This window comes from Cydia strobilella, chromosome 3 (genome assembly GCF_947568885.1).
Source record: "Cydia strobilella chromosome 3, ilCydStro3.1, whole genome shotgun sequence".
NCBI lineage: Eukaryota > Metazoa > Arthropoda > Insecta > Lepidoptera > Tortricidae > Cydia > Cydia strobilella.
Window position 1 is genome coordinate 22,141,349 of NC_086043.1, and position 26,040 is coordinate 22,167,388.

General features: G+C 36.6%; 1 protein-coding gene across 4 annotated transcripts in view; it reads left to right on the plus strand.

Moving 5' to 3' along the window:
- LOC134756094 (uncharacterized) overlaps positions 1–26,040 on the plus strand; it is a 219,183-nt gene that overhangs the window by 188,458 nt on the left and 4,685 nt on the right. For all 4 annotated transcript variants that reach the window (XM_063692901.1, XM_063692902.1, XM_063692903.1 and 1 more), the window contains 2 exons: positions 24,779–24,921; positions 25,735–25,849. In XM_063692901.1, the coding sequence (XP_063548971.1) occupies positions 24,779–24,921; positions 25,735–25,849 (258 nt within the window). The remainder of the gene's footprint in view (positions 1–24,778; positions 24,922–25,734; positions 25,850–26,040) is intronic.

A 26,040-nucleotide genomic window follows, 5' to 3' on the forward strand; every position in this document is an offset into this window, starting at 1 on the left:
CAGCCGATAGACGTCCACTACTGGACATAGGCCTCCCCCAAGGCTCGCCACTCCGACCGATCCTGTGCGGCTCGCATCCACCGAATTCCCGCGACCTTCACCAGGTCGTCGCTCCATCTCGTTCCGTTCTACCGGCAGTTCGTCTTCCGGTACGCGGACGCCACTCCAGAACCTTCCGGCCCCACCGGCCATCAGTTCTGCGAGCAATGTGCCCCGCCCACTGCCACTTAAGATTCGCAATTCTGTGAGATATGTCTGTGACCCTAGTTCTACTGCGGATATCATCATTTCTGATTCTATCACGCAGAGAAACCCCGAAGTAAATTTCTATTTACCTACACTTAAATATTTTTTAACTTTTAAAATGATGTGATTGAAGGATTTGAAGGCCAATGCTTTACCTGAACTACTGAACAACTTCTGAAAACACTGATAAATGTGACTATAACCAATATATAAAAAATATGAAAAATACACAGAATACGGTAAGGCTAGAAAAGTAAAATTAATTTTTTGCGAGTATGTAGCTATATTTTCGTATCGTGTGTTCTACCGTCGTCATCGTGTCAAATCTGCTTAACTGTTCTATATTTTTTTTATTTTTGTGGTCCAGGTAGAGCTAGGCTATATTTAATCGACATCCAAAAGTTAGTGGCTCTTTACCAAAAAACAGTAATATAACTAACGTAAGTTTTTAAATGCATCACTACTTGATACTTAGTAGTCTCAGTATCAACACCTAACATATGCAAATGCATTTTATATAATTAAGTAAAAGCGTGGTTTAACTTTCGTAACCGCTTTTTTGTTGTGCATAAGACAGTCACTTTCCAGTTTCAGCGATGTGCAGCTAGCCGTATAATGTATGTTGCCGTCCTACATATACTACCTAGTACGATACACGGTTTCCATTTTAAAACTAAATTTGGTCTACAGTTCGTCTAAGCCAAAGAGGATAGAGCGGTACTGTCATAGTAAATTTTGTAACCACAGTAAATTCACTGCCATCTATCGACACATGATTAAAACTAAAAATGAAGATTTATAAATTAAAAATACGACAAAATGTATATTATATATGGATAAATGATTTTTTTATTTGCGTTAATTATTTTTATATGATTTTGTCCCATGTTCTTTCACTGATATGCGTTAAAATTGTTAAATAACAAACGAAACCGTCAACGCCATCTATCCGAGAGTAGGCCAAAGGTAGTGGCGCCATCTGTTCGAGAATCAAATTTTCTTGATTTTCGAGGCACGTTTTTTCCTTAGACTGTATTATTACGGAATTATATCTATCTTTGGTCTAAGCTAACTTTCCACCGATTTGAACAAAGTGAGGGAGTGTATAAATACCATTTTTTCATAATAAATCTGACATTAATCATGTCAAATTTTGGAAATGGGATGCAGAGTTATCTTGGTCCGACTCTATGAAATAGATGTGGCTAGTTTAGGGAAAAGGGACCTGACCACAAAAATAGTTAATTGAAAATTAAATTTTCTGTAAAACGTCAATTTAAATCATAACTTCTACGTGATCGATCTTTTTCACAGAGTAAACATTGAAATAATTCTTGTCATGGCTTATAAAAGTATATTATACATGTAAAATTAGATAGAGGCAAAACTGTATTAATACAATTCGAAAAACAAAAAAGGTTTCATAAATAGTGTATAAAGTAAACGGGATATCACAATCTGAATCTGCGATATATAGTCGCAAAGTGATGAATATATACTTTCTCAAAGCTAGACATGCGCAGAATTAAAAACGAGGAAATACTTAACAATCAACTTCCCGACCGGAACATTAGCGTAAAGACGCATAAAATAAATTTTTACTACGCAGTTGTACAGTGGCCATCAGATATATCGGAGCGTCCAAGGTGCTCACAAATATCTGAACACGCCTCTGTTGTCAAGGCGTTAAAGTGCGTTTTCAGATATTTTTGAGCACCTCGGCCGCTCCGATATATCTGATGGCGACTGTACAAGGAACGAATAGCTATTAGTATTAGTAAGTGGATAGTCGCGTTGTCAGTGTTGTCACCGGAATCTTAATATTTAAATCAGTTGTTTTATATAAATACTGATAAACAACACCAGACTAAACCATTGAACGTAGGATCTTGAATTTGAACCTCAACACATGCTCGACTAATAAATGAATTCTAGGGGCCCACAGACTATCAGTCCGCCGGACGATATCGGCCTGTCAGTTGTTCGGAGCTGTCAAATTTTTGTTCTAACTGACAGGCCGATATCGTCCGGCGGACTGATAGTTAGTGGGCCCCTTAAAAATTCTATCTAATGGGGTAAAAATAGGAGTAAACTTTTTTAACGACTTCAATTTGGACTTAGTTGCCGGTGGAAGCCTAAAGGAGCTATTAGTAAGTGGATAGTCGCGTTGTCAGTGTTGTCACCGGAATCTTAATATTTAAATCAGTTGTTTTATATAAATACGGATAAACAACACAGACTAAACCATTGAACGTAGGATCTTGAATTTGAACCTCAACACATGCTCGACTAATAAATGAATTCTAGGGGCCCACAGACTATCAGTCCGCCGGACGATATCGGCCTGTCAGTTGTTCGGAGCTGTCAAATTTTTGTTCTAACTAACAGGCAGATATCGTCCGGCGGACTGATAGTTAGTGGGCCCCTTAAAAATTCTATCCAATGGGGTAAAAATAGGAGTAAACTTTTTTAACGACTTCAATTTGGACTTAGTTGCCGGTGGAAGCCTAAAGGAGGAAACCTGTTAATTAATATTTATTTGTTAATATTACCACACATAATAAAAATTAAGTTATTTATTTATTTATTTCCGTATTAGAATTTTAAAAAAATACATTATTTGCTAACATTACCACATTTAATTAAAATTAAATTATTTATTTTCGTATTAAAATTAAAAAAGAATAAACATACTCGTATATGCAGATTATTTACTGATGTATAACCACAGAATAACTAATAGTACTACCGTACAGAAAATTAACTCCTTCACAAAAGCCAGATTTAGGTACAAAATTATACCTACACTCGCCGCCTGCAAGCAAAATTGAAACTTTTAACCGCGCACGAACCGTGAATCTTCTTTGCGCGCCGCAGTTTTATGACCGAGCTGCGAGTGTCGGCACGGGGTTGTCACTTGACAAGTTTTTGTACCTATACCTACTGATTTATTATTTTTAAGATAAATATCTACAATCCGTTTTCATAGTTTTATTTCATGAGTAACTATCGCGGTAACCGAAGACAATATTATATATATTCATATTTTATTTATTATTTATTTATATTGTATAACCTTACTTAATAATTTATTTGTAATAAAATATTGAAGATAACCTGTTCCCAATAGTTCACGCATCAAATATCCTTGAACTTACGTTAATCTAGATTCCTGTCTAGATTATCTAAAAACGTGGTAATTTATAGCAGATCGAATTCGAGATTAATATGACAAAAACTATACTTTTTATTAGACTGACAATGAAACATCGATGTTTAAAAAAAACATATCTTTTGTAAAAATCACTATGAACACTTTCGAGTAACTATTACCGATCTAAATTCTTTATCATTAATAAAAAAAACCGGCCAAGTGCGAGTCGAACTCGTGCACAAAGGGTTCCGTACCATTACGCAAAAAACGGCAAAAAAATCACGTTTGTTGTATGGGAGCCCCACTTAAATATTTATTTTATTCTGTTTTTAGTATTTGTTGTTATAGCGGCAACAGAAATACATCATCTGTGAAAATATCAACTGCCTATTAGCTATCACGGTTCATGAGATACAGCCTGGTGACAGACAGACAGACGGACAGACGGACAGCGGAGTCTTAGTAATTGGGTCCCGTTTTTACCCTTTGGGTACGGAACCCTAAAAAGAATTTTTGCCGCGACAACTATTCCAAACGGTAATTTACATATTTAAACAGAAACTAAGTAATATATAGAGATTTTTCGATCTGTATTTATTGCTATAACCAAAGATAGATATGATCGTAATAGATGGATACAGTCTAAGGAAAAAACGTGCCTCGAAAATCAAGAAAATTTGATTCTCGTTCAGGGGGCGCTACTAGCTTTGGCCAACTGTCGTATAGATGGCGTTGACGGTTTCGTTTGTTATTTAACAATTTTAACGCATATCAGTGAAAGAACATGGGTCAAAATCATAAAAATAATTAATGCAAATAAAAAAAATCATTTATCCCTATTTAAATACTTTTTATCTATTTTTATAAATCTTCATTTTTAGTTTTAAAGTGTGTCGACAGATGGCAGTAAATTTACTGGGGTTACAAAATTTACTATGTCAGTACCGCTCTAGTATAAGTTACTCTATGCTATAACTAATATTCTTGAAGATAAACTCAATAACCAAAGTAAAACAACAAGCCATAATATAGTGCTTGTCAAAAATCTAGGTCGGCATAATAATCAAATGCGACATAGAATAGAACTTATTACTTCGTCCTGCGCGTACGCCGGGCGTCCTTGTACTGTGACGTCATCGGCGCATCTGATGTACAATGTGCACTCCCATGACGTTAGTACAGGGTGACACAAAACACGTATCACAAAATGTGACGTTTTCAATCAAAAGGTACCACATTGTCGCTTACCATAAGGATTTTGGATTGTATCTTTATACGAATAACCTGTCAGAGTGCCCTTATGGCAAGCGACAATGGTACCTTTTAATTGAAAACGACACAAATGAGGGTATCCAATTTAAAATATGTTTTTATTATTATTAGTGACTCGCAAGTTACAAAAGGGTTGAAAAGCAATAGTAAAAACGCGATTAAATAGAAAAAAACCGGCCAAGTGCGGGTCGGACTCGCGCACCGAGGGTATCGTACTTCTTAGTATTTGTTGTTATAGCGGCAACAGAAATACATCATCTGTGAAAATTTCACGGTTCATGAGATACAACCTGGTGACAGACAGACGGACAGCGAAGTCCGTTTTTACCCTTTGGGTACGGAACCCTAAAAACGTAAGCTCAAGCTCAGATAGTTCTTCTACGGATTATTTGCGCCTCTTTTGTGTAATTGAAAACTTAATATAGGTAAGTAGTGTTTTGTCAAAAGCAATATGTTTTCAAGCAAAACTCAAATAGATTTAATGACAAAACTAACTCAATTCGTTTAATGTATTTAGTTATTAACAGAATAAAAAAACGCTTATTTTCAGAGGTTATCAGAGGCTACAGTTTTCATGACACCCTGTTAAACGATCATATGTGTCTATAAAATATAGTAAACAGTCCTGCTATGATCATAGGTCAGAGAAGCGATTAACCTTGTCCTAATCTACGGGATATTATTTGTAGTGATATAATATTGTTATCTACGTATCCCCACAATTAAATTTTAACAATGACCAATTAAAATAACATTAGCCATTACCAAGCCATGGTAAAACTATAGTAGGTAGTCGAAAACTTGCCATGAACTAAATAGTTATTTGCTTTACAAGGGGGCAAAGTTGTTGTTTAAGGGCCCCTTTGTTTGACATAATTATTGAAAGTCATAATGTAATAATTGTCATATTATCATTAGTCATAATTCTGAAACCGTTAACTTTTCAGGATTTCCCTCGGGTTATCCTATAGGTTAGGTTTGTTTTATGGCAATCCTGAAAAGTTACGCGTTTCTGAGAAAAACCAAATTATGACTAATGATAATATGACAATCATTACGTTATGACTTTCATTATGTCAAACAATAGGTGCTAATATTGATACCCGAGCAAGCGAAAGATTCCATTTTACTCGTAATGTTGTAAAACTCAATATAAAACTATGTTTTTCAAATTCAATCACCAGTGGGTGAAAACGTGGTTGAATTGTTTACCCCATTTAGCGCGGCCACACCGCGGTCATCAAGGACTAATCTCTTAACCATAATTCAATCTGATCAGGTCACAACTGTCACAAGCATCCATTTACCTATTTTACATAAGTAATTTTACACAAAACCACGCAATATTTAAAAGATTATTTAAATCAGTTACATCTCGCAGTAACCTTTTGCTATTGCCGACTGCATAAAATTACCGTTTTAAATATGTTGCCTACGAACAAAGATTATAAGAATCCGCATTGCGAAGTTATACTGATTCTGATCCTATTAGTTAATAAGTACCTACATGGTAATAAAAACCAGTTCTTAGCGATGAGCACGAACACATTATTTAATAATTGTGTAAGAAAATAAACACTGCGAACCTCTAAGTGTTTTTTGCGGATGGAAAATTTTAGCAATTGTTTTACGGCGGAATTGGTGACAAAAACTTTTAGACGTAAGTTTGTGATCAAGCTGGAGTAACTGTTCTATCATTTGATTTTGATCCATGTTAATTTCTGAAACCATGTAGTAGTAAGACTATAACAAATAGTTGAGTATGGGCAGTATGCCTAGATATGTCGAAGCCAATAAATTTTCAAAAAATTTGAGAATCACGAAGTTGGAGTTCAAATATTTTGGAAAATCTTAACAGAAACTTATACTTGATACTTCTGCTGATAACAGCCATGGTGCTTCTTATTTCCAAGATTTTCCTTGATGATTTCATAGTTCATGATAAATGTTATTTATGTCTCAAATCTGACAAAAAAGATGGACGCGAAGCAAGCATTTAAAACTATACTAAATTACAACATAATTATATACTATGTATTATTATCGTAACCACATAACTACTCTACGTGCAAATAACAACAACACCACATATTCCTTAAATAAATAGACAGACGAACTCGCAAACGAACACAGACACCATTACATAACTATTTGCTATGATTTCATAGTTAACACCGTGATCTTCGCTCGCTACAAAAAGATCTTAAGTCATTATAAACATACAGTTTTCTGCAGAGGGAAAAGCGACATTTACTGAAAACCGCTGGCGGTTATCACACTGGATGCGATTCGCACGTCACTCCGATGTGCGAGCGGGATGTCGTTATAATACGCGCATAGCTTGTCTCGCTCAAACATCGGAGCGACTTGGGAATCGCATTCAGTGATAACCGCCATCCGCCATTAGGTCCATTTTTCCTAAGCAAAATTGTTTTAATACCTTTGGCTTTAGAGTAATATTTTTATAATAATGGGACTTGTAGCATCTTGACACTATTTATAAAACTTACGCAAGCTATGTGTTAATTAGTGCTTAACCTTAAAAGGGCCTCGGGCGATTTTTTATTTTATTTATTGAACTTTTATGGGTCCTCTACACTATCGGCGATGAGACGATGACTGGCGTGATAGTGTAGACTTGTAGAGGGCATACTCGGCAGTCCCCGCCAGTCATCGTCTATCATCATCAAGGGCCTGACACTCTTTGATAGAAAAAGATATTCTTAAAGAGAAAATAGTGCCATGCTTTGTCCTTATCACCGACCGGGTGGCATCATAGGTAGGAGGCGATGGCGAAATACCGAAATTTATAAGTATGTGGATAAAATGCAACTTTCTCATCATTTTTTGAACAGAGCCTATATATTTTACGTTGTACCCATATTTATTTAATCGTAAGCGAGATGCACGGGCTACTAATATCAAAACGAGATCAAATTTACATCTCTTTGTAAATTCATATGAAACTAAAACCTTCAATAGTTATTTGTTATACAAGGGTGCAAAGTTGTATTTTACCCGCGAGTGTGGAATTGAAACACGAGCAAGCGAAAGGATTTTATAGTTGAACCACGAGCGAAGCGAGTGGTTCTAAAATAGAATCCTGAGCGTAGCGAGTGTTTTAACACACGAGAAGTAAAATACATTTGCACCCGTGTGCAACACAAAACTTTTCCCCTCACTATAGCGAGGAAAGTGCAACATCCACAGGCGTTAGATCATCTTCATCAACTGGAATCACTCATTTTTTTACGATATTATAACAAGAAACTGGAAATTCTGTACTTTTACGTGAGAAGTTTTTAAGTAATTTTTTTGTTGACAATGTTGACATTTCTGACGTATGAAATGTCAATGATGCGTTTTGAAATTGCATCGACTTAACTTGTGCGTTCAGAATTATATTTAACATAATTATTAATAAACAAACGTTTATTATGGAATTTTACGGTTTATGACTTAAAATTATTAAATAAAGCTAAATCTGGTATTTTTTATTAGATTCTCAAACCATTTATTTAATGATAATTAATATTGAACGTTTTGTTATCTGTCAAGCTACTTAAACACGCTCCATCCAAGGTCAAATTACTTTCCCCACTAGTGGATAAAATGCGTTTTTCCCCGCTTGTTTTAAATGATAAAAGACGGCTTTCCGAGCTAGTGAGGGGAAAAATATTTATCAGTACGGTTTTTACTCACTATTATTTTTAGTCGCTTTTGGCGACATGTTTCGGATTCTTTGGGAATCCCTCCTCAGGCACGAGTGTCCGCGGCGGTTGTACGTCGTGCTCGGTTGTATGTCTCACGATAGTTTAAGTGCGAAACTAAAACCTGTGTTGACCAAATTTAGAGGAACGCAAAAAAAGTTTAATTACTAATTTCGAAATTACTTTAAGGTGCTGTAATAAACCTTTTGGTTTTTTGTGTTCCTCTAAATTTGTCCATAAGTATATTAAGTAGTCTTATTCTTTTTATAAATTAATGTTTCGCATCAGACTCTAGGCCAAAATATTAACATAACTAATTTAAATGATTGCACCATGCAGAATAATAAAACTTCTTTCAGACATTTAAATAAATTAAACACCACTTCACAATATATTGATAAACGATTTATTACAAAAGCGCCGCTAAATTTCGAAATCTCTACCGGTAAGAGGTAAGGGGACGACCGGTGCTTCGTACAAACGTAGTCTCCATTTTCCTCTCTGAATATTAACATTATGTTACGTCTAATTTTATTAAAGGTTTTAATAAGATTAGACGTTTATTAACTATAGGTAAATCTCCTTAGAATGCATTTTTTCGATTTTTAAAAGCTTCTAAATCCTACAATAAGTAAATAATCTAAAAAAATGAACGGACATAGCTATCAATCTTATCTTTATTTATTTATTTATTTTCTTCAAAAAAGCAACGAACGAACGAGCAATTCTTGTATATTTCTATATTTCGGGGATCTCGGAAACGGCTCTAACGATTTCGATGAAATTTGCTATATGGGAGTTTTTGGGGGCGAAGAATCAATCTAGCTAGGTCTTATCTCTGGAAAAACGCGCATTTTTGGGTTTTTATATGTTTTCCGAGCTTTGCTCGGTCTCCCAGATATTATACATTAAATTGCATAAAAATATTTTCTTAATAACCAGGGAGGAAAATGGGGGCTACATTTGTATGGAGACCAGTCGTCCAATGTAGTCTTAAATTATAGATTTTCCATCTTAACATCACATCGAACACACTGTTGACTATATTTTAACCTTATTGACAAAGATATAAAGTGCCCCAATCGCCAGTTAAAAGCATATCTGCATGTTCAATACAACTTTATATAAATTATACGGACAAAATTAAAATTAACCTCAACATAAATAAATTTCTTGTCTACGCGTATGATAACAACGAATTTAACTGACTGATATTGCTTTTATCAGGCCAATTCGAGTGTTAGTCATCAGATTCAAACATGATACTGATCTCTTAGTGTCAAAAACGTCACTTTTGACACTGACAGATCAGTATCATATCGGAAACAGATCGAATAAATAAAACTCGAATTTGCCTCTATATTTGTCTTGCGCTAACTTAATTTTGTCGCGCTATCGTGATGAAATTTATCAATTGGGTAATTTATCGTTGGCATAGGTATATTTAATAGACGCTGTAACATTTTACTATGCTAATTATATAGGTGAAATGTGCCTCATTAAGACCGTAGGATTGGTGCCGATATCAGCCAAGTGTGTAGACTTGTCGTTTGTAGAAATATCTATAAATTAAGGTTCAAGATAGTCTGGACGGAATTTATATTCAATGCACACAGCTTTCGCACTTATCTGGCGTGTGTGGAATATAATTTATAAAGAAATGTGGCAACAAGTATATTTTATGTCTGTTATTTTTAGGGTTCCGTACCCAAAGGGTAAAAACGGGCCCCTATTACTAAGACCGCTGGCCGTCTGTCCGTCTACAAGGCTGTATCTCATGAACCGTGATAGCTAGACAGTTCAAATTTTCACAGATGATGTATTTCTGTTGCCGCTATACAAATACTGCTTACCATCAGGCGGGCCGTATGCTTGATTGCCATCGACGTGGTATAAAACCCTCGGTGCGCGCGTCCGACTCGCACTTGGCCGGCTTTTTTACTTTGGCAACATGACGGTATGGCCGAAAAACTATAACGATGTTTCGCGCTTTCTGACATATATCGATAATCGTGCTTATTCTAACGTTGACGGTTGGTTTTGATCGTGATTTTATTATTGTTAGTTTATAATTCCATTATTGTTTGTTGAAATTAATTATTGATCTTGTTATTTTCCGTTCCTTCGTGACTAATTTTTTATTTCAAAAAGTATGTACCTAGTGTACAATGAGTCAATAACGCATTTGTGTTTATCATAATAATTAGGTAGGTACAGCCAAATTTACCTATTTCCTAAGAATCTGCCTACCTATAATTATTGATTGACTTAAAAATCAATCCCATCTCGGTCCGTGTCCATATTACCGTAATGTTTGTCTTGTCTCGACCACCGCGACACAAATCACCGAGTTTGGTACCAAATCAAAGAGAAAACGACAATATTTACTTATTACTACCAATATTTGGTATTAAACTGGACCATAGAGATTGTTTTGTAAGCTGTTTATCATAAAACATTTACCTAAGTATGGTGGACTTTTTGACAAATAAATAGATTTTGTATATTTTTTTTTTGTATTTGTATTTCGTTTCATAAATCTTAAGTTTCTTAACCGATATCGTATACAGTCCATGATGAAGAATTATAAAAAGTTTATTTGGGAAGTGGACAGAACGTTTGAGACTTTTGAGAGTAAGTGGTCATGATGATAACGTCGATGAAAAGGCCGTAACGTTTCCATAGAGATTTGTCCACAACGTGACACTTTTTCGTGCATGCTACCGGTGTTCATCGATTTATAAGACGTTATCACGTCAATAATAATAGACATCAGTACTTAACAAAATCACGCTTGGTTGGAAAGTCAAAGCTTCTTCAGATCAGCCTTGAGTGACGCTACAGACGCGTCTAGTTCCACTAGACTTATATAAAAGGTAATCATGGTCCATATCTCGGTCGATGTAAGTCTAGTTCCTTTCCTGCCATAGCCATTGTGCTCCTAAATTCCGTTAGCACTAATACACCTGCCCTTCAAAGTAATGGCTTCGTATCTCACGCAGCATCCCGGCCGGAGATTCGCGTGCCTTATCGAGATGCACGTGTCGACGGTAACGTGGTAACGTGATTCTACGGTTTGCTTAAATTGTTTTAGCTGTAGCGGAAAGTTGTAGAAAAATATTTTGACGAAGTAATATGTCGGTGTCGTTTAAAAAGGAATTCATAAGCAAATTTAAAACATTTATCATCATCTCTTAGCCGTCATAAGAGAGTCGCTGGTGCGCTCTCAGGTGACTGTACGTAAGTTCAATCTGGAGAAGATCGTCTATAGGTACAGAAGATTCAGTCTCTAATAAAACGCGTCTATTACGACAAATATGACCGCTAGATGGCGCGAGTGCGAGCAGGCGTCCATTCCGTAGCGGTGCGCGGCAACTACTATGGCCAGACACCGAAATTAGTGTAAGCCGCATGTACTTGTAGCGACGCGATGAACCACGGAGTGAGCCACGCCTGCTACAGGCTCTTACGTCGCTTCTTACTCTTGCGTTTCTAGACATACTCCACTTACATGAAGGTCGGTAGAGCAGAAAGAGCGATCTTCCTTTTTGACTGTTTCTGAGTTGCTGAGCGACGTAAGAATAAAAATACGAAAGTTCTCGCCCTTTTACGGTCTTCCCAACCAAATGTTATATGCCGGTTTTTCTCCACATTGACCAATTTTTACAGCCACCACCTGACCACCTGAGATGCCATCGCGGCATTAAGGATGACTCACCCTGGCCCGGGCCGAGGCGTCCGACATGTTATTTTCTATGACGGCTGATCGATGATCACGTGGTGCTTTCCATAGAAAACGAAGCTCCGGAAGCTCTGGCCCGGCCCCGGCCCGGTCTAGCGTGAGTCATCCTTTATGAACATCCATTGGTCCAATCATTAAGAGACAACAGGAGTGGTCATTTCTTCATTCAAACGTTCTCGACTGTTTCCTCCGTGGTTTTTGAAGTTAGAGCAATGATTTTTTTTTCAACACATTAATATTGTCAATATCTGTGTTGGACTGTTTTGCTTTTTTTGATATTTTTGTTTTTTAAGGCGCTAGAGCCCTTCAAACATGGCAAAAATGGCCTTACTGACTATGCACCACACACACAGGGATAGACCCTAGCTACGCGGCGCCGCCCCCGTCAACGCGACGGCGATATCCACCTTCAAAACTCAAAACTGAGAACGGACTCAGCTCCTGTTTCGTCTTGATAAAAACATTCATACATCCCACTCACCCAGTTTGTTGGAGAGATGTTTTGGAGAGCCTGGCGGTCCATTTTTAAGCACTGACAGTACTGACACCGATATGCGTCAATAGCAATATGACTCACGGGAGTTTGAGAGTGAAAAATTACAGTTATCGTAAAAATCCTGTATATATTTCAAGGCTAAAAATAATAAATAACTAACATTCTAGCCTAAGACACCCGTGACAAATCATGTGACATCACCTTGTAGCGTAGACAAAGTGACAAACATACTGGAACGGATGAAGCTTGGCCAACCGTTGTGAAAGTGAACAAAGACGATGAAGTAATTAAAAAGTTATGATTGTTACGCCAAGCGTACATACAGTAACAAACGCATAAGTACTAGGTATAAGCTAGACAGCTACGTATTCAGCTATTTATACGTATTTTAATCAATTCCATTACATAAATAGGTATAAATACCTATATTTATAGCACCATTTGATGTAGGATCTTCAAATGTCAGTTCTAGCAAGAAAGGATTTTTAGTCAACTCTTAAAGGGGGTGAAAATGGGTTTGGAAGTTTTTCAGGACTTCTAGTACAATATCAATTTAATTCTTTTCAATACTTTATTCATAAAATACAATTTTACAAGTCAGGTAGGTGCATGCCAAATACTTAGTGCTAAGTCTTATACTTATTTTGTTATTTACTTAGTTTAAGAGGCAAGGCTGAGCCAGCGAACCAGTTGCTTTTTTTTATATATATAATTCAATAATAATAAGTTTTACCCACTTAGTACAGTGCTAGGTCTCGTAAAAGGCATCGATTGTGTAGTATGCATCAGACGCCAATTTAGATTTAAGTTTTTTATAAAAACATAGGTCGCTAGTTATTTGTTTCAGCTCTAGCGGGATTTTGTTATAAACTTTATTACTAAATTACTCTAACACTAGCCTACTCTTCTTCAAGATTTGCTTTAAGAATAATCTAATATCTCGTACCTACTCAACCACTTATAAAAACAACAAAAAATATAAAAAACAACTCAAGACTGAAATAAACAGAACAATTATCCTGCTAGGTATAAATAAAATAATTCATTAGAAATAGTTAGTTATTCAAATCAGCCATCGCGTTAACATCCGATTGTGCGCAGGAGTGTCCTTGCTGTCTGTATACTGGAAATATTGTTACGTATGTCATGCCACAATCGTTTGCTGAAAAGTTATACATACACTTGCACCATCCCATTAACCCGGGGTTAACCGGTTAAACCTAGAGTTAGGTCATCAGTACAATAAGACACTAGGTTAACGATTTAATGGGTGAACCCCGGGTTAGTGGGATGGTGCAAGTGGCCCTAAGATAATAAAATAAATAACAATTTTCTTGTCGAATATTGAATGATGCTTATTAAAATAAACTGTGGGAAATTGTCAAGCAATATCGCCGCTATACTTACTCAACCTCATATCTGCAACACTCATTTGATGACAAAAACACCCGTATTCCGAATGAAAGAAAAGCGACATTTCCATTCCATCAAATGATTGTTGCAGATATAAGGTTGAGTAAGTATAGCGACGATATGTCACTGTAATATGACTTTCGTGAAGCTAATATGTTACTGATGTTTTTTTTTTTTTTTATTTAAGGTCGCTTTTAACAACAAAGGTAATTAGCGACCACAAGGGAATGACAATTTTTTATATATATATCAATTAGTTTTATAAATCCAAGTACATGTAAATATCCATCATTTAAACAGTCATTTAAGGTGTTAGGCAACTTACAGATTTCTTTTTCATTCTTATATGCTAAACACTTAATTAAAATATGGCTAACAGTTAACTCCAAACCGCATTTATCACATTATTTTTTTTCAGTTACTGATGTTATATTGGCAACTTAGATATTGAAACTATCTCAAAGGATAAATTTGAAATTACGAATTCGCCATTTCTTAGGTAGGTTATAAATTATAATCCTTAGTAATTCGGGTCGTATAGGTAAACGTGTGAGCGAAACGATTTGACACCTAGCACTTATTGAAACATTAAAGCTATAAAAATGTCCCATCATTATTCTAACTTCGTCTCAGATAACATACCAAAACAAATGTAGCCACTTATTGCTAATATGCAAAATAGTTTAACACTCAAATCATGTATAATTTTGCCACTTAACATTCCAATATTTTTCATAGTAGTTCCTAAAACGCGCACGTACCAAACTATGCCAAGTACACATCCAATATTTATGTTACACACGTCTTCTTGTGACCTTTATTTCGGACCTTAAACAACATACATAGAGTCCCTATTTGCTTGTTAAAAACATCAGAAGTTATTGAATCTTAAGTAGAGGTGTTAAGGTTTATATTTGATTGTTTTAAAAGGTGTTTGTTCAAGAAGTATATCGATGCACAGCTGAGTAAGCAGAGTATTTGCGCGTTGCCTAACTGCTGAACTGTTTTGAAGCAGACTTCGAAACATAGTTCGATATTTATTTAAATATTTTAAGAACACTACCCTAAAAACAGTATTAGGATATAAAAACTCGCCCTCGCTCTAATGATTGGTCGTTTAAACCATATTTAAGGCAACAGTGGCTATTTTCTTACAATAATGATTACATAGGTAGTTAAAAGCCCAGTATAGGAAAATTTTAGTGTTATAAATTGAAATTGATAACCAACATTAATTTATAATATTGTCTTCGGTTACCGCGATAGTTACTCATGAAAATAAAACTATGAAAACGGATTATATCGTGTATATAATCCGTTTTCATAGTTTTATTTCAACATTAATTTATTTATTATCCAGAGATGATGATTATGATGAGATAATTCATACTGTAAATGTAAAAACTGGCGAAGTGCGAGTCGGACTCGCGGACCGAGGGCTCCGTACTTTTTAGTACTTATTTGTTGTTATAGCGGCAACAGAAATACATCATCTGTGAAAATTTCAACTGTCTAGCTATCACGGTTCATGCGATACAGCCTGGTAACAGACAGACGGACAGACGGACAGCGGAGTCTTAGTAATAGGGTCCCGTTTTTACCCTTTGGGTGCGGAACCCTAAAAATTGTGTATGAAACATGCAGAAATAGTGATTACCTACTTGTATAACGAATAAATGCATTTCAGATTTAAGCAAGCAATATTTATACATTTTAGGTGAACAGTAATAATTTACCAAGAAAGTAGATATGCCATATCCTGTTAACAAACTCATAACGTACATAATTGTCAAAACCCGTTAAAATTGTCACGACATTAATATGTTAGTTAAAACGGCACACGAACGTCTGATAGTCGCAGTTAGCGATTAACGCGTTCGCCGCGGTCGGTTAAATACCGCTTTAACGGGGTTGTGTTGCGATTTTGGTTATTGATAATGTTTAAAGTTAGACTAAATCTTGTTAGTTAGAATAGAAAGTAACATGGTTTTTATTTAGATGGGTATTTGCGAGTATTCACTATAAGTTAATATTTTTGTTTAGAAACCAGGTTTATTCAATTCAATTCAAATAATTTATTTCAGAATAAAAATTCCATATACAATTACATTTACATAAACACATATCTACTTAATATTGTCTTCGGTTAACCCGATAGTTACTCGTGAAATAAAACTATGAAATCGGATTATATCGCGTATATTGAATATATAATACATCCCGACGTTTCGAACCCTTTACAGCGTTCGTGGTCAACGGGTGACTGAGGAAGAACTACAAAATGCAAAAATACCCACATACTAAATACTCCGTTTTCATAGTTTTATTACATATTTACTTGTTAGAAAGTGACATTCACTATGAAATACGATAAAAAAACTAGGTACCGCAATGAATCAACATAAAATTGCGTTCGATAGTTTTAAGAAATGTTGCGCGGATTTAATAGATAGTTATGCATTTAACAAGGCATGTATAAATGACATACTTATCTAACATATTATTTAGAATAAATAAAAAATATTATTATTTATCCAGAGGCCGTGAGTTCAAGTCTCACCCAAGGCAGTAATTTTTCCACTTTTAAATTTATTCTAAGCTTAATAGCATCGATCGCAGACGTTTCTGCTTGTTAAAAATTAATTTAGAATGGGTAGCACATCGTAACTGGTGAATTTCCAATATGACTTGGATCTCCGGTGGCCGTTTAAGGAGTGTAACACTTACGGTAGATGTCGCTAGGGTCCCCTAGACCCATATAGTGGGAAGATTTGCTGACTATGGATGAGGTCTTGGTGGCTCAGTTGGCAGAGCGCTGGAGTATCTATCCAGAGGCCGTGAGTTCAAGTCTCACCCAAGGCAGTAATTTTTCCACTTTTAAATTTATTCTTAGCTTAATAGCATCGATCGCAGACGTTTCTGCTTGTTAAAAATTAATTTATTTAGAATAAGTTATTCAATGCTGAATAACTTTAAAAACAACACACTGTAATTTCCAAATGTGATATAATATGATAACACAAATGACCACACCATGATTAATAGACCCTTAAGAGTCCCCGGCAAGCTCGACCGAATTGCACCTTCCCATACAAACGGAGTTCCGCTCTCATTTTAAAACTACGTTTTGGATTGTAATGAAATTTTGCACATACAATGACATGAGGTATATCTATAGGTAGATCTGTAATTAGTTTATATAGCTCCAGTTTATAAAACAAACGATATAGAACAATAACAAGCTTTGTATGAAAAACTTAATTTCGCTGTATTTTTAACTGTGGTATCTGAAGCTACATAAACTAATTGCAGACATAGATATACCTTATTCTTTTGTAAGTACAAAGTTTCAGAGCAATCTAGCTACTCGTTTTAAAATGAGAGCGGAACTACGTTTGTATGAAGAACCGAGCTTGCCGGGGACCCTTAAAGGTCGCTTGCATCACGCAGGATGCACTCACACAATAAAATTACATCCACACTGTTAACTGACATATAAACCTTATTGCCAATACATAAGGTTCACTTCATCGATTAGTTAAGAGTCACACGAAGCCGCCGCTAAAAAGCCGCCCCCACATGCAAACGAAGTAACGCTTTCATTTTAAACGAGATCAAACTTGGCATAACGTTTATACCTCAATCTCATATATAGTTTGTCAAAGGACTGTCTCATTTCAAACATAGACAGAGAGAATCATATTATCTTTGTCTTACACTAGTACTAGCACCCAAAAGAAAGGGATGAGTATAATTTTCCTGGTTGTTACTGACTGACAAATTGGTTTGACCAACTATATGACATGTCACAATAGGGAATATTACGCGAAACTCTGCGCAGCGGGCGCCACTGAGGGTCTATCACAAAATAAGAAAATCTAAATTTCGTTATCTAACATCTGTCATTCTTGCCAAAGATAGATATAACTCCGTAATAGATGGATACAGTCTAAGGAAAAAACGTGCCTCGAAAATCACGAAAATTTGACTCTCGATCAGATGGCGCCAGTACATTTGGCCTACACTCGTATAGAGGGCGTTGACGCTTTCGTTTGTTATTTAACAATTTTAACGCATATCAGTTATAGAACATGGGACAACATCATAAAAATAATTAATGCAAATTAAAAAAAAAACATTTATCCATATTTAAATACATTTTTTCCTATTTTTATAAATCTTCATTTTTAGTTTTAAAGTGTGTCGATAGATGGCAGTGAATTTACTGTGGTTACAAAATTTACTATGACAGTACCGCTCTATAATATTAGATCCTCTTTGTTCTTGCATATTCGAGCGATAAAGAGGCAGATAGCGAAATTTCGGATTCGCGTTTCCCGGTAGGTTCTCTGTAACCAAACCGCCTTGGTCTATCAATGTTATATTTTATTTTCTCTGAAAACTTGTCAAAAACCTGTTAAAGGTACAGTATGTTTAAGTTACTCTATGGTTTATTAAAAAGGCTAGTGCTGCACTCTGGTGGCAGAACATTGCAGTAATATCCCCTATTATATTACTTAAATTGAGCATGTTATGAACTTTCTTATGTTGTTGTTATATTTTATTATTGTATCAAATCTACTGCGGATGGTGTACCGAGACAAACCTTAAGGGGCCCACTGACTATCAGTCCGCCGGACGATATCGGCCTGTCAGTTGTTCGAAACTGTCAAAGTTTTGTTTTAACTGACAGGCCGATATCGTCCGGCGGACTGATAGTCAGTGGGCCCCTATACTGGTTTAACGGTACTTTTGTATAATATTGTCTTCGGTTACCGCGATAGTTACTCATTTGACCACGATCGCTGTAAAGGGTTCGAAACGTCGGGATGTATTATAAATTCAATATACGCGATATAATCCGTTTTCATAGTTTTATTTCATGGGTACTTTTGTAATTAAGTTGTATATTATGTGTATTTACCTGAATAAATAAAATAAAAATATGGCGGCGGCTACGTTTGTGTTACTCTTAAGAGTGTTTCTATTATTACGTCCGTGCGAGTAATATCGCATCATCTGATAACCAAAATTCACATAATACATATCCGCTACGATTGCAGATTTCGATCACCATTAAAGTATAGGATTTCCTTTATTTTAGGTTAATTGGTCCATAGGAAATTAGACTTCTCATAAAAAAGAACCTTGTAACATTGAAGATAACTATTTCGTTTAAATTACGTTTAAAAAGTATATAAACTCCTATCATTTAGTATATTATACACTAAGAGTATTTGACATTAGGACCTAAAAGAAAAAAAACTGGGTAAAATTGTAAAGGGGCCCACTGACTATCAGTCCGCCGGACGATATCGGCATGTCAGTTGTTCGGAACTGTCAATTTTTTGTTCTGACAAGCCGATATCGTCCGGCGGACTGATAGTCAGTGGGCCCCTTAAGAGCTCGTGATTTTGAGTAGTAATAATATGAAAATTATTTTCTTATGTTTCTTACTTTACTGAGTATGTAGGGTTGGTTCTAAAGTTCTAATCACGTCTCATGATTAATAGGTACCTACTCATAAATCACCCAGTAGACACATTTTATCAAACAAACAAACGGCGCGATTCGAGAAGTGAATTTGAGATTCACTAGATATGAAATAGTAAAGATATGTGACATTTTACGGCAAAAGGTACCTTATGGCGGCTCGCGCTTACGTCGCATAGCGCCGCAATAATTTGCGACGCTATGCGACGTGCGCCATCCAATATTAATTGGAGCGGCGTTAATAATAGCATAAGCTCCAACCGCCATAAGGTACCTTTACCCGTGGGACGTCACATATCTTTACTATTTCATATCTAGTGAATCTCTAATTCATTTCCCGAATCCCGCCGAAACTGTTTCTAATGTTCATTCGACAAAATCAAAATATTCGAATACTAGGTACGTATGTATGTATGTAATGTATGTATGTAAACACTTTATTGTACATAAGACAGATTACAAACACAATAAAAGAACATAAATATATACAATGTACAAAGGCGGACTTATCCCTATAAGGGATCTCTTCCAGTCAACCTTTGAGCAATTGAGAATGAAACAATAAACAGATCAAGATAGACAAACGAACACTATGAACAGAAAGTAAATTATGGTTCAATTATTACAAACGTAAATAATTAAAATGTACGTTTGTGTATAATGTACGTTTATTGTTTATTAATACAACACACAAGCTTACAGTTTACATACCAAAGGGCTCACATGCTACACAATAAGATTAAACAAGTATTTACAACTAGCTTTTGCCCGCGACTTCGTCTGCGTGGACTTAGTAACCCCAGCTAGAGTAAGAATAGCGCCTGGAGAAAGTCTTATAGCAATCATTCAATTTGAGCATAATATGCACACAAATATTAGGCAACTCATTAATTAAATATCTCAATTCCACCATGATTCCACCCCGCTTTTCACCCTCTTAAGGGATGATTTTCGGGATTAAAAACTGTCCTATGTCCTTCACCGGGACTCAAATTATCTCTATGCCAAGTTTCAACTAAATCGGTTCAGCGGTTTAAGCGTGAAGAGGTAACACACAGACAGACAGACTTTCGCATTTATAATATAAGTATGGATATACACAAAAAATTAAACATTACAAACGAGGTACATCACTTACTCATACTCATTTATTCATAATATTCTTAAAATATTACATGTCAAACATCAGAATATAAATTATTATCATCACATAATTGATAATCATGGAGACTGTATACAGGAGCCAAATCTCTATGTATAAAAAGTGTCCATCAAAAACAGTAATTAGGCGGCGCCACCATACACCGAAATACTACCAAAAACAACCTACGTAATTTGGTCGGGTTATTTGTTGCCTTATATGGTTCATGTTATACTCATGTCCCAGAGCCTAACTAGCGCCACCGGAGAGATTAGGAACTATTATTTAAAGCTTAACGCGGTCACTTTTACAACAATTCTGCCATAATAGATTGCGATCCTTTCTTTACCATCCATATTGATAATGAAAACAAATTATGTCTAGAATTAAAATTACAATAAATTATTATGTTCATTAAATTAAAAATACATTATAAATAATTATGTCAAGATTATTAAAATATCATGTCATGTTAGTAGTTAGTACATAGGTCGGGCATGTCGAATAATTGCATTACAGTATAAAAAGTTTTATCAATTAGTCATTTTTTAAGTTTGTTAATAAACATATCCGTACTGTCTAATATTTTGATGTCATTAGGCAGCGAGTTATAAATCTTAGACATGCATGGTCTTTGAAGACTTGCTTAGTCTGTGGGGTGCTTAAAAACATATATAGAGCTGCAACCTTATTTTGCAAACTTATTTTGCTCATTCTTGTGTATTTCAACAATACCGTATTTTTTCTACGGTATAGGATGTTACAAACACTTCGGCAATCTTCGCCGTTACTCATAACCAGATCAAATGTGATGCGCTGCGCTATTACTATTGCCAGTGATTCACACCTGAGCTTCTGCTGATTTGAAGACGGCTGCCATACAATCAGGGCTACCGTTTTTGTGCTCACCAGTTGGCGCCACTGTAGATGTGGATCCAGAAAAACAGATCTCAAAATTCTTCTATATGCTAATTTTTTTTAAATCAATACGTTCTAATATACACAAAGGTATTTTAACGTCTAAATGTGCCATTTTTTCAACCTGTTTAATTTTGCATGTATTTCAGTTGGCACTTTTTTTAAACCACTAACATTTATTGAGCTATATCTATTGTTTACCGTGATTAATCAAAGATGGACAAAGATTTACCACAATTTATGAATAAGTAGTGAAAATTCCCGATAAAAAAGCTTGAAACCCCCAAAACTTCTATGCATTTGTCTTTTGAAAGACCTAGCGGCGAAATTAAACGCGGTAGCCCTCATTCCGTTTTAGCATTTTCTTCTTATGGAGTTGAGGGTGATGATGCCCGTAGCCAAAGGCCTCAGACTCGGACCAAGATAACTCTGCATGGCATTTACAATGACAAATATGGCAATGTCATCGTTAATGTCAATTTCTATTAAAATGTTGCCACCAAATTCGGTGGCAACTTGGAAGAGCTCAAGACCTTGACTGGGAAAGCCGTGGATTATTTTAAGGATTCTAGTTTTAAATTTTAATTTTATAATGCAGTGACATGTAGAGATATGCCATACGATAAATAAATAAATATTAAAATGTGACGTTTATCATGAATATCATGATACTCCCCCCGCTTTGCTTTATTCAAATCGGTGCAAAGTTAGCTTACACGGACTGTCCCTATGTATGCTTAGATCTGTAAAATTACGCAACGGATTTTGATACGTTTTTTTTACATGTGAGTGATTCAAGAGGAAGGTTTATATGTACCTATAATACATCAGCGTTGCACCCGTGCGAAGCCGGGGCGGGCCGCTAGTCTCTTATACAATGTGAATCATTCAATTACTAACGATTCCTAGAATTCGACTTTTCAACCGTGAAACCATTTGTATGATCAAGCGGCCGCACGCATTAAGGCAACCCACATACGATCCGGTAACAATGAAAGCAAAAGCCAGTGGCTCCAAACATTTCTTTGTGCGCCAGCATTCAGAGCGTGAGAGCCGATGATGAGATAGCAAACCGCGGGTCCAGTGTTTTATTCGTGAGTGAGGCAATTCTAAGTGTTATGTGTGAAAAAACTATTTAAAACGACGATACAATAATTCCAACTTTGAATTTTATGTTAACTGCGGAAGGTTTGAATTTGAATGATAAGGAAACTAGTGTTTGAAAGGCTTCCTAATGTAGATTTTGCTTGCATAGACAACTTGTGGTCTAGTATTTTAACAAAAATGAAGCAATAAGCTAAGTATTATGTGTGAAAATGAGGCTTCACAATAACGTATTGTATTTTCCTAGCCTAGTCTATCTTTCACGGAATTAATAAATTGCGTATCCTCGCTTGCGCATCCGCGATTTTGCCTCATCATTGTTGCGGGGTTTACTAATGGGGCTAGTGCTGCACTCTGGTGGCAGAACATTGCAGTAATACCCCCTATTTAGAAGATATTTACCATTTTCAAAATTACCCCGCTTACGAAGTTACCATTGGGGTAACGCACACCTAAGTAGAATTAAACTTAGCTACACAAAACTGCTCTTCAAGTGTTTTTGGAGCCTGATTAAAAATTACTCAAATAAAATTTTGTGGACTCCATCATTCATTCATCGTTCAATTACATCGATACTTTGTTTTTAGGGTTCCGTACCCAAAGGGTAAAAACGGGACCCTATTACTAAGACTCCTCTGTCTGTCTGTCCCTCTGTCTGTCACCAAGCTGTATTTCATGAACCGTGATAGTTGAAATTTTCACAGATGATGTATTTCTGTCGCTATAACAACAAATACTAAAAAGTACGGAACCCTCGGTGGGCGAGTCCGACTCGCACTTGTTCGGTTATTTTTTATTTCCAAACTTATGGATTGTGGACGCGTGATAACGTCAAAAAGAATATAAAAATTATTTTTTATCTCCACGGGACTTAATCGCGTAACATAGTTTTAAATTTACCTCCGACGTTTCGAGGACAGCGTTGTCCCCGTGGTCTCGGAGAAGACTGGCTAAAGTTGACATCAACATCTTCTAGGCGCGCGAGTTTTTCGAACTACCCGCACTTGGTCTTGTTTATTAACTTGAACGTTTTGCGCACTAGGGATGCTACCGGGTCGACACACAACACTCACAATATTCGATATTTCAACTTTCGATATTTGGTTTCGCTTACACAGCTTACACTTACTAATGACTGGGTTCCATGTGGATGAGATCTTAAAACCTTCGTCTCGATTGAAATTTCTATGTTTCTTGATTTCAATGGTTCACGGATTTTTCTACTATAAAACCCACGATCTGTAGAAAGTATTCTAGGGTTGTGAAGCTCAATCCAGTGGTTTGGCCCTGACTCTAGTAAATGCTCAGCAACGGCAGACTTGTTCACCTGACGGTTCTTGACAGCTGTGATATGTTCCTTAACTCGCTCCGCAATGGTACGTTTCGTTTCCCCGATGTAGGAACTACCACAACTGCAATCGATCTTATAAACGCCAGGTGACTGGAACGGGATAACGTCCTTCAGTGACCTCAGGTTTCCTGCAATTTTGGATAAAGGACTGTATACCGTCCTTATAGAGTACCTCTCAAGTACTGTGCCAACCTTATCCGTTACTCCTTTCACATAAGGTAAAAATGCCGATTGCCTGGAGACATCAGGACGATAAAAATCAATCAATCAGGATAATAATGAGTAAAAATCGTGAAAGTTTAAATCAGTGAGAATGTAAAAATGCCTGTAACGGCTGTAACAAACAGACGGCTATCGAACTAAGTTACTACATAGTTCAACATTTTCCCCGGCCAGGGAATAAGCTTTTTATTTCGTTAATCTGTACTGTAAAAAAAAGACCTCTCAGAGCTGGCAGCTCTCTCTCGCAGTGCATAAATATTGCCATTCAGCGAGGGAATGCTACCAGCATCTTTGGTACAATGCCGCGGGGGCCTTATTTAAATGTATTTTAATTTAGATTCGTTTTTAATTTTATTATAAGTTGTTTTAATTATTTGTACCTTTTTTTTTGTTCCCGAAATAAACGTAATAAATTGGCAAAAGCCTTGCGGATGAACAAAATAAAATAAAAATTCTTTTTTACCCCACTCTCAGTTATCCAGATGCACCTTATTTACAACATTTTCTTGTTTCCAGCGTAACGCCCGCAGTCGCAACAAGCGCTTCACCTTCCAGTCAACTGTTCGGCAGCTAGAAAGGCGACGACTGGCAGAGAAGCTGTCCAAGGAGGCAGACCTGAAGGAGCAACAGCGACGCACCGAGCTGGAGGCCATGAGGAGGTACTTACTTACAAACTTACTGCTGTGGCGCGACGACCCGAAATGGATCTTGGCCTCCGACACCAAAGACCGCCATGCTACTCTGTCCAAAGCCGTTTCTGTCCAGCCGACGGCGCCGAGTTCGCTGAGACCCGCTCCGGTAGCGGTAGGTACCGCTGGAGAAACGAAGTGCAGAAAGACCATGAGGAGGTAGGTCCTATAAAACCGACCAAGTGCCAGTCGGACTCGCGCACGAAGGGTTACGTACCATTATGCTGAGGCGAGACCATATCGTGGTTAACTTTAACTCTTACCTATTTTATGAATGTTTGTAGTTTTATTTATACTCTTGTATGTCATTTTAGTTTTAAGTTTGTCACGAATAAAACATTTGATTCTGATTCTGATTCATTACGCAAACAGACAGACGGACTGACAGACAGACGGACGGACAGTGGAGTCTTAGTAAAAAAAATTACCCTTTAGGTACGGAACCCTAAAAACATCAGATTAGAAGTACCAAAAGCCTGCAGAAGATTCGATCCTGTTTTGTAGGACCCAAGGATTATATCTGGTTCGAAAAACCATATCTGCCTCAGATGACCATATCTGCCTCAAATGACCATAATATACCTGGTTCGATCTGACTCAAGGGACCATATCGGGTTTGCAAGACCATATTGGGTTTGAAGGATCATATATCTGGTTTGAAAGACCATATCTGGCTCTACAACAGAACTCTTGAGGAATTATGGGCAATGAATTTTTATAATATTGTGTAAGAATAAAAGAATTTTTAAGAGCCCTTCTCTTACCCTGACTGTTTCATTCCAGAGTCGAGGAGGAGTTCCAGAGGAAGCGTGCGAGAGAGAAAGCAAACATTAGGCAGCAACTGCGGCTGGTCAGCAGCGGTGCAGCCAGCATGCCGCTCCCCACACACCATGCAAAGGTAAGAAATTAGAAATGAATCGTCAAGAGGTCCGCAACACCGCGGCCATCCCATCGCCATCCCGCAGTCGCAACAAGCGTCACCTTCCACTTTCACCTTACAGTCAACTGTTCGGCAGCTAGAACAGGCGACGACTGGCAGAGAAGCTGCCGATCGCGCCTAATTACAGCTTAACGGGCACAACTTAGTAA